This window comes from Genypterus blacodes, unplaced genomic scaffold (assembly GCF_046128005.1).
Source record: "Genypterus blacodes isolate CSIRO-AG114 ecotype Tasmania unplaced genomic scaffold, CSIRO-AGI_Gbla_v1 ptg000015l_1, whole genome shotgun sequence".
NCBI lineage: Eukaryota > Metazoa > Chordata > Actinopteri > Ophidiiformes > Ophidiidae > Genypterus > Genypterus blacodes.
The window spans coordinates 4440045-4450000 of NW_027466829.1; the positions used below are offsets into that span (position 1 = coordinate 4440045).

Below are 9956 nucleotides of genomic sequence, written 5' to 3' on the forward strand. Positions count from 1 at the left end.
GCTGATTTATGCACTAATTCATGCTTCTGACTAGCCTGTTTACAAGAAGGTACTTCACTAAATTGGACTGCATACTCCCAGGCTCTCATCTAGTTTTACATTACAGAGATCACTATCATCTTAACACAGTAAGTGCTGCAGAGTTCTAGTAAAACACTTTCGTAAAGGATTTATTGGTGACCGTCGCTTTTTCTCCTTTCAAAATGTCATTACTGTTTGACTGTCAGCCCAGTTTCTATGTTTCCAATTCCATAATTAAGATTGACTGAGCGTTTTTATGACCATGGCGTAGATGTGGACAAAAACGCTTGATTTGATGATTGTTGACTGAGCATTTCTGCTTTCAGACGCAGCAATACTGTTTATTAAACAATTGCACGGCTGTGTTCAGAGCACATATGAGAACATCGTCCTTATTAAATCAGCGACGTTACTGCAGCCACAGAGAAACTGTAGCCCACGCTGGCGCCCGTCCAGGTTGATATCCGCGGCTTCACTTTGTGCCGATACAGTCATCATTTGTGCTGATCAGGACGATAGCGCGGCCTGTGTTATTTCTGATGTCTGACATTGCTGTAGCCTTGCTTTTCCACCCACTGACGGGACAAAAGCCACAGACGGCAGCAGACTCAAAGGCTGCATCCGGGCGGACATCTTCAGAAATTGTAGCCATCATAGAGAGTTCACGAACTCCCCTGCCTCCACTAAACAAGCCGCCTGCTGTACTTTCTCTATCCAGGCCGTAACGAGACTTTTAGTGTGAGCTCAGGATCTCCCTCAGTGTCACGCAGGGACAGCCAGAAAGAACCAAATAACAAAAATAAGTGTCGTGCCAGCAGATTGAGGGTACAGCTGATGCTTGCAGATGGATCAATCCTTTAATCGTTCAAAGCTTCTATATCGTGGATCCGGGACTCCACATGACTGCGGGGCAAACGTCTGATCTAACTGAGGCCAACCAGAGTTCAGCTGCAGCGCTTATTCACCCCTACTATTCTGTTATTCACAATGAACCTGACTTATCCCAGCGGCTGTCAGGAGACGGTAAATTAATGTATGAAACTGCAGCGGGCACATTGCTCCTTTTTTTGTTTTTCTTCCCCCGTGTTATTTTAGGACAAGCAGTGCAAATTGCTTGTATCTAAACGAGAGGTTAAGCAATTCTGGGACTTTGCTTGCCCGCTCGCTCTAATCCCCCCTGTGGCGAGCGCTGGTGCAGTGTCTCTATTGTCACCGCGGCGGCCCTGTCAGCTAACTTAATGAGGATTAGAGCGGCCGAGCTGTGCAGAATATTGAATCGATGCCCTGCAACGCTCCTCGTTCTGATTTTTTTTAAATCTCCCAAACCACACAAATTGACTCTGGCCTATTGACTATTTAATGACATGACTGACACAGTTATCTCCCAATGTGTTGACTTGTTTTTCTCTCTCTGACGCAGATGAAAAAGAAGAGGGCATCCTGGGCAGCATCCTCCTACCCAGCTTCCATATATCCATGCTATCTGTGGACGATCACATAAACAGAAAATACGCCTTCAAGGTCAGTGCATGTTGTCATTCCTTCTTTTTAAACTTTTGTAGGAGGGCAACTTTTGGAGCGGTTGGAACAAATTTTCGAGCACAGAAGCGTAAAGCATTATTATTTGTTCCCAAAGTGGTTAAATAAGATTACTGGAACACAATATGAAGTAAGAAGAAGAAGAGGACTTTTCCCTGTCGTGAAGTATTAGAGGCTCGCAATACTCTTAAGCTGTGTCTCGGAAAGCCTGAGCTACAGGGCGACAGCGACAGAGTTCAACCCCCAACCCCCCAACCACACCACACTGCCCCCCTCCTCCTCCTCCTCCTCCTCCGCCCCCCCCCCCCGTGCTGTGACTTCAAGTCCTTCGTGCAAAAAAAAAGAAAGCGCAAGAGACAACCAGCGCTGTCCTGCCTGCCAAGCACAGCCAAACACAGACAGACGCCCGGGAGTCTGCTCAAGGTCTCTGCAACCACACAGCAGCCCACTCGCTCTTCCAAGTCAGACAACACAGGGCTGACAGAGAGCGCTGAAGAGGAGGAGGAGGAGGAGGAGGAAACAAGAGAGCGGAGCAGGGCCGCGACCTCTTCAGTTTACAGTGACTCACTCAGCAGTGGGTTGACTCTTTGACTGCATTTTCTCATTCTAAACTCGTCTCCCTCTTTTGTTTCACAACGAGACGAGTGTCCTCGAGCTCCTCAACCTCACTTTTATTGCAGTGTGTTGTGTTGTGATATGGGAAATTCCTCACCGAACCTTGTGTTTTCCCCCCCTCTCATCTGTGTGTTCTCCTTAACGACGTGTCGGTTCGGGCACCTGGAGGGAACAGAGCAAATGTGGACGGACGTGTCTGCCCTGCACCTAATCTCATGGTAAGAGCGGCGACACCAGGCGGGAGATTTATCACCCTAATCCTGTGGCATGCGTGCGAGAGGTGAATCATATGGGAACGGGGCCGTAAGTACCCGGACCTGCCTGCTTCTCACAGGGCGAGCCGGTCAAGCTGTCAGTGTGTCACACAATTCCCCCCGACAGCTGCGTTTCCCTTCACATTTCACCATAAAGCTTAAAGAAAATAACTTCAGTCTCGCCTGTCTTTGTAATAAAATTAAGAACCCTGTCTGAGTCTTTACCTTCTCCCCTCTCTCTCTCTCTCTCTTTCAGGTGTCTTTTATATGTGTGTGTGTGTCTCTGTCGTTGCCGTCCATCGTCCCAAACAGGCGACGCATCCCAACATGCGGACGTACTACTTCTGCACAGACACGGGCAAAGAGATGGAGTCCTGGATGAAAGCGATGACCGACGCGGCGCTCCTGCACTCGGAGCCCGTCAAGAGGTGTGTGTTCGCCGCACTGTAGCCATTTATAAGCAGGCGGATCTGTTTGATGCCAGGAGATGTTCCGGATGTTTCCTTGGCATCTCCAGACGAGCAAGAATAACTCTTCCATTTCCATTTTTTGCAGCAGCGTCTCCTCGACTTGTTAATCTCACACTGCACTGAGCTTTTAAGTCCCTCTGTTATGCCTGATAAGTCATTTGGAAACGCTTCAACAAGCACATCTGGCATTTTAGAAGAAGCATATGTACTTAAATGTTACATAACCGCTGTATACTTACTGTCATATTCCTGCTGTACACAAAAGGCGGCAGGAGTGTGTGCTGGATGCAGGGCGCATGTAAGTGTCTGTCACTCAGGAGCCCGGCTGTCTAATGCTCTCTTACATGAGTGAGTAGAGGCGTAATGGCAAAGTGCTCTGTAATTACAAAGAGCAATAACACCTGAAAGCAGCTGAGTAGTCTTTAATGCGAGTATGACAATGTGGAACAGCACGCAATCTGTGTAATATTGATTTATCTCCGTCATCTGTTACACACACACACACTCTGCTCCATTTCTTTCCATATATTCTAAACTGGTTGTCAGCGAGCGACATAGAGCAGTCTTAAGGGCCATTCCCTCTACTGCCTCTATTAGTAATCAACCACTTTTCCGTCCTCACCAGTATGAGTAAATGCGCCGGCTTCTAAGTCTGGAGCCGCAGAAAGCTGGAGAACACATTATGTGGCCGCCGCCGCTGCTATTTTAGAAACGACACAAGTGGAAAACTGGGAAGGCTGCGCTTCATTATTGCCCTCTGACGGCGTAGCGAAGCCTAGCGAGCCCCGTGTAGCGTGGAGAGAGGGGGAATTTGCTGAACTTTGAAGCTGTGACCTTGAGCCTGTGTGAGGGGAAGGAGTAAGCGTGGTGTCAGTTACCTCTGGAGAGATCCCTGAGGACCGCGGCGCTGTGGATAGGCCCGGCTACAGAGGAGGGAAAGGGGAGCAGCTAATGGATTAGCAGGTCTGGGCACCACCTTTCAGATCTCTCCCAGGAGGCGCCGTTTCATTAAAGAGATCCGATTTCTCTTTTCGTGCACGGCCAACAAAGCTGGACAACTGCTGCAACTCCACCCGTGTGCTCTGTGCTTTGATTTGGTGTGTGTGTGTGTGCGTCATCTGTGAGCTGTTTACAGAGCCTTTCTGCCTTTTTTCTGCGTTCCAACTAGCACATTGAGAATGAGCTCATGTTTGGAACAGCAGCTTTATTTGTTCAGGTTAGAGTGTTGAAGCCTTTGCTCATCCTCCCACCTCTCCCTGTGCAGATGAGCTAATGTCTGATGTTACCTTCAGGCCAATCGGGTTTATTCTCCCTCCATTGATCTCAGTGTTTTGCTTTGTTAATCAGGTTGGACAGACTAAAAGTGGAGCAATGTGGACCACAAGAGATCAACCACGTATCTAACCACAGGCCGCCACTCACGCAGCCTGAAATCCAGAATAACGAACACAACCACGAGGTCGACCGTGACCGAACTGTCCCAGCCCCCGTTGCAACCGTAGAAGATCAGAAGAAGCAGCAGGACGCCGAGCGCTACGGCTTCCAGAAGGACGGGACGGATCGTGAGCGCCCACTCACAAAAATCAACAGTATTAAGCTGCAGCCGCCCCAGGCCGCCGCCATCTCCGCCAGCATCATCGCTGCTCGGACGCAGGCAGCGGCGGCGGCGGAGGTGGACGCGCCGCAACAGAGCCCGAAGGTCAACGGAGGCACGGAGCAAAGTCCGGCAGACGCACCCGGCGTCCCGGCTCACGAGAGCCCGGCTCACGAGCCCGACCGCTCCCTGAGCAGAACCAGCTCCATGCAGCAGCTGGAGCAGTGGGTCCGCACGCAGAGAGGACGCGGCCAGGACGACGACACCAGGAGGTTAGTTTGAGGCGATAGACACTTTCCTACACACGTTTGGTCTCAGTCAGTTTGGTGTCAGCGAGCCTCACACTGCACCAAATCTACATGCACACACTGAAACTGATTGATCAGTCTGTCAAGGGATTTTATTTGTCCTTAAATTATTATTTCCTCCAGTGGCTTCCCCTGTTTCAACACGTCAAACATTGATAAATAACTTTTAAAGCAGAGGGGGTTATTTTATGACTTTGTTACAAGTCACCCATTGTTAAATTCTATGGCCGGCTCATAAATGTGCCGCTCGGCTTCACTATAAGCCATTTTGATGACTTAAGTACCTTTTTTAACGATAGTTTCAGTTCAGAATGTTACATTGTTGCCGCAAAACATCTAAACGTTCACAGAATCCCGGTGGAACGCGGCGCACGAGAGGAGGAAAGGTTCCAAACGGCTCTCAGCTGTCCTGCACACGTCGTTCTGAGCCTATTTCAAAGAGTTCCGCTTTGTGACACAATCAGGAAACGCTGGTACACCTTCATCCTGAGCCGATGTAGAGTTTTGATCAATATTGGAATCGGAAAGAAAGACAAAACAGAACTCGTCGGAAATTGTGTTATTATTGGAGTTGTGTTCCGGGCGCAGGATGTTTTAGACACTGCAGTTCCAAATGAACAAAGGAGATGGAACTGTAATAATAGCTCTGTTTCCCCTCTCAGCCTCTTTTTTTGTCATGCGTGTACTAGCATGACATTTGCTTTCCGTGCGGTCACAGTTCTTTATTAACGCTGACGGGGGTTTCAACCCACCGTGAAAGAGAGGGAACGCTTTGTGAGTTGTTGTTGTTGCTGGAACGGATGGAGCGTCCTTGTGGCTCTCCTCGCCCTCGCCTCTTCTTATCTACTCAACACTCGGTTATAAACACCTTACAAAAATAAGCCGTTTCTGAAGCGTCTCTTACTGTGGAATCACACTAAACATCAAACTTCAATAAATCTTGGTTTGTGAGAGGTCCAAGATTGTCCGCGTCCTCATCTCCTCTCTCTGTTTCTTCTTCCTCCCCGCAGCATCACATCGTACCAGACGCTGCCCAGGAACATGCCCAGCCACCGCGCGGCCTTTATCCCGCACTACGGCGACGGCTACCGCAGCATGCCCAGGAACAGCATGGCTCAGCGCGACAGCATCTGCAGCATGTCCCCGTCCATGTACGAGCAGGCGCTGGGCCCCTCGTCGGGCGACAAGCGCCGCTCCATGCGCGACGACACCATGTGGCAGCTGTACGAGTGGCAGCAGAGGCAGGCGTACGTGCGACCGCCGGGGCTGTACGGCAACATGGCCAGTCCCAAAACCATGATCAACCTGTCGGATTACGCCGTGCCCAGTCATTCCATACCGCCCTCGCCTTCCCACGGCTCCCTGTCCATGTACGGCGGCTACTCTCCGCTGCGCTCCTACAACATGGCCGGCAGCGGGCGCTCTGAGGTGGCCTCGCCCGTCTACCGCAGAGACATGAGCATCGACAGGCGGCAAAGGGCCCCGGTTACCAAGGTGAGTCCAGGCACACACACACACATACGTAAATGGGATGAATAATGTAACGCCGGCGCCTCGGCCTCATTCATCACCCTGACAGACGTGAACAAAGAGGCGTATAATAAAGAAAGACAAATTAAAGCGTTTCCTGGAGTTAACCGGCTCTTTCTTGTTTGATTGTCTTTGTTCTGCAGTATGCCTACCCAGCAGACAGGAGGTCCATGACTGCAGAGATCCCTGTTCAGACCATCACGCCTCAGTCTCTACAAGGAAAAACCGTAAGTCCCCCTCTCGCCTCAGCCGCTCTATGGTTTCCCTCCGCCGCTCTAGATGTTTGGGGCGAGCGTGCCCACTTGGTCAGGACGCTCGCTCGTACCAAGTTCAACCACCCTGTAATTTGGAGCTTGGGGGTTTTGCACACTTTTTCCATCTGGGTGCAGTCGTCCTTACTTGAAAGACAAAGGCAGATTTTCAGAGCGCCTTCTCCTCCTCCTGCTCCTCTTCCTCCTCTCCTACTGCACTCTCTTGTTTTGTCCTTAATTTCCTTTCCTGCGAGGACAGGGTAACAGAATCTGCAGAGACAGATTTAGGCACAGCCCCTCGGATTTGGGTTATGTTCACTTTCTGGGCGCTTCTCAGACTTTCTCCACTGCGATACCTCCTCACTCACTCACTCACCGCTCACCGCTAAGCCAGATCAGGAATTTGTGTCAAAGCTGTACACAAGTCTGCGTCCTTGAGGAGCTTGCAATGTGTGGAATGAGATCCTGCCTGGAGAGGACATGTAGATAAGTGCAATGTGCTTACAATTGATAGCAACTTTGTGTACATAGCTGCATGAGAGATCAACAAAGCTAACTGCTAGACTGACACGTCTAAACCTGCTGTCCTGGTGTGTTCTCTCCTCTCCTCTCCTCTCCTCTCCTCTCCTCTCCTCTCCTCTCCTCTCCTCTACTCTCCTGCTCCCTCCCCCTTGTGGCGTGTCCCTGTTTCATCGTGGCCGTCCCCCCCCTCCCTCCCTTGCAGCCCGAGGAGCTGACTCTGCTGCTGATAAAGCTGCGGCGGCAGCAGGCAGAGCTAAACAGTCTCCGGGAGCGCACTGTAGCACAGCTTATGCAAGTAAACCTCAATGGCGACAACCCAAAGGTCAGGCCCGGGGAGAGACACACACCCCCCCCTCCTCTCCCTCCCACCCGCCCGCCGCCCTGCAGGCATGTGTGTGTTAGTGCGTGGTGGTGTGTGTGTGCGGCGTCCCCCCCCCCCCCCCCCCGTCTCGGCCCAAAGGTTTTTTTTTGGGGGAGGTTTTGGACACGGACGATCAAAGCCTCACTCGATATTTTCATTGTATTAAGTTGTCTATTCATCAAACTGGAGGATCAGCTACTTTGGCATCAACTTTTTTTTCCTAAACGCTCCGTCATGCCTCCAGAGGAGAAGACGTGGGCGATAATTTGCATCGGTCTTTATGGAATTTCTCCGCTCGTAACATCTGAGCCGTGCGGGGATTTGACTGATTCACTTTACTGCTCTGGAGAAGCTCGGGCAGATGTGAGCTGGAAATTAAATGAAGTACAACTTAAGAAACCATTGGCCGTTTGCGAGGCGTGACCGAGCTAAGGAGGCTAAACCCCTCTGGCCTTCATGTTATTCACAGATTTGATACATTCTAAGTCTTGTGCTGAGATGCCAGCCCTTTAGATTTTGACCGTCACTAATGTAGGTCAAACCAGGGGCCTAAAATAGTTTGGATTTGAGGGATTTGCAGTGTTCCCACATTCACTGGAAGCCCCGGAAGTATTTTTTTGCAATCATTTTATTGTGAATATCGCCGATAAACCCTGACGTGTGTGTGTGTGTGGCCTTGCCTGGCGTTTTCCATTGGGATATCATAGATAAATAAGCAATCTTTCATCCCTCCAGCCTTCTTATTGCCTGCTTTTGTTTTTTCTGCCTGCTCATAAGCACACACACACACACACTGTCTTTACTGTAGCTTAACTCAATAATGCTCTTCCTGTTACTTTATATAGCACATATGGGATCTGGCCTCAGTTTGACTGCTGCTGCTGCTTCCCTCTCTGCCTGTTCATCCTGGTGCACACAAGCATGCTTGAGTGTGTTTGTGTGTGTGTGTGTGTGTGTGTGTGTGTATGAGAGAGCGAGAGAGAGAGGACGTCTTCCTCTCCTTTGCCTTACTCTTCTACTACCTCTTCTTTCTTCTCCTTTTTATCGCTGCCGACGCTAGAACGACATTCTCTCCCATCACCTCCAAAGGAACCTCATGTATTTGGACAACCAGGTGGGGTAAAGCATGGCTCCGTCTCCTTACATGGGCGTCTTTGTTTCTTATATTATCTTTGTCAATACTTCCATACTAACACTTAACATCTGGATATCACTTCAGTGATAAGACTTCAGTGTTGTAGCCATGGAGGTGTGGATCAATTCAGTTTCTCCTACAAACTGCATGAATTGAGTTATTTTGTTTGGTTATTAAAGTGTTAAATGTATGAAGCATCTGCCAAATGTTCCTAGAGCTTCACTGCAGTAGAACAATTTCCCTTTATCTTGTTTGTAAGTATCTTGTTTGCTTTTTGTTGCAATGCGCATTCCTGTACGATCCTGGGCGAGAGTCGTTCTGTTTCAGTCTGTGTGTGTGAGAGAGAGAGAGAGAGAGAGAGAGAGCAAGCGAGGTGACGGCGCGTAGTCAGTGTGTTGTGTCTCTGAAGTGAACTGACACTATATTGCTCCTCCTCCTCTCTACACCGAACGACTGTAGATGAAGGAAAATGACCCTTTAATCGTCATGACTCACACTTTGATTGAGAACTCTGCCCCAAGGCCTCAACTTTACCAGCAAGTAAGGCCAAAGGTCAACGCTCCACCTCATCCTCACCCGGTTGCTGTTGTTTCTTCTTTTTGTGTTGTTGTTGTTGTTGTTGTTGTTGTTTTTGGTCTGTTTGGCAATGCTCCTCCTCTTCCTCCTCCTCCTCCTCTGGTGTCCAAAGTCCTCATGGCATCTTCGAAAATTGGTCGTTCCTCTTCTCGTTTGTATTGCCAGCACCTCCTCCTCCTCTTCCTCCTCCTCATCCATTTGCTTTTTGACTGTTTTCTCTTGACAAATGAGAAGTCATACCGATGTGGGCATGGCTTATGAAAGAGAAGTATGATGTTGTTGTATGGTTCACTTGAATCCCTTCCTCGCTCTCTCCAGGTTTGTGTGTGTCTGTGTGTGTGTGTATGTGGGGGGGCGGGGGTTGACACAATGCAATGATTTATCACCTGGTCTCACATACAGCAAAGTCTATTCCTTACTCGTCTCGTGCCCCCAACCAGCCCAGTAAGTCAGTGTGTGTTTTCTCGTGCCTTCCCTCCTGATTAGTGGAGACGCCTGGCACACTTGGCAGGGACGCTGTAATTGGTGTCATGTAATTTAAGCTTTGCCAGTTTTGTCACTTCGCAAAGTCCAGGTTATTATCCCAGTGACATTCCTCTGTGAGCAAACCTCAGGGTAGGAGCGGAGGATCGAGCAGAGGAAGTTTTAACAACCAGCCGAAGCCAAGATAGCTATGAAACGCACACAGATGAGGATCCCCCACTCAGTCAAATATTAATTCTATCCAGACATTAATGGGCGTATCTTCTACTTCCTGGAATTCTGAAATAGAGATCTTGG

At 49.5% G+C, this 9956-nt stretch overlaps 1 protein-coding gene across 5 annotated transcripts in view; it reads left to right on the top strand.

Annotated features, from left to right (window-relative positions):
• The window catches only part of LOC143016343 (pleckstrin homology domain-containing family A member 5-like), a 65525-nt gene that overhangs the window by 45576 nt on the left and 9993 nt on the right, over window positions 1-9956 (top strand). For 4 of the 5 annotated variants that reach the window (XM_076170629.1, XM_076170638.1, XM_076170655.1 and 1 more), the window contains 5 exons: window positions 1442-1542; window positions 2742-2857; window positions 4247-4765; window positions 5812-6295; window positions 6475-6558. In XM_076170629.1, the coding sequence (XP_076026744.1) occupies window positions 1442-1542; window positions 2742-2857; window positions 4247-4765; window positions 5812-6295; window positions 6475-6558 (1304 nt within the window). Of the gene's footprint in view, window positions 1-1441; window positions 1543-1564; window positions 2394-2685; window positions 2858-4246; window positions 4766-5811; window positions 6296-6474; window positions 6559-9956 lie in introns of those variants that run through there. The other variant, XM_076170663.1, reaches the window with a different exon arrangement.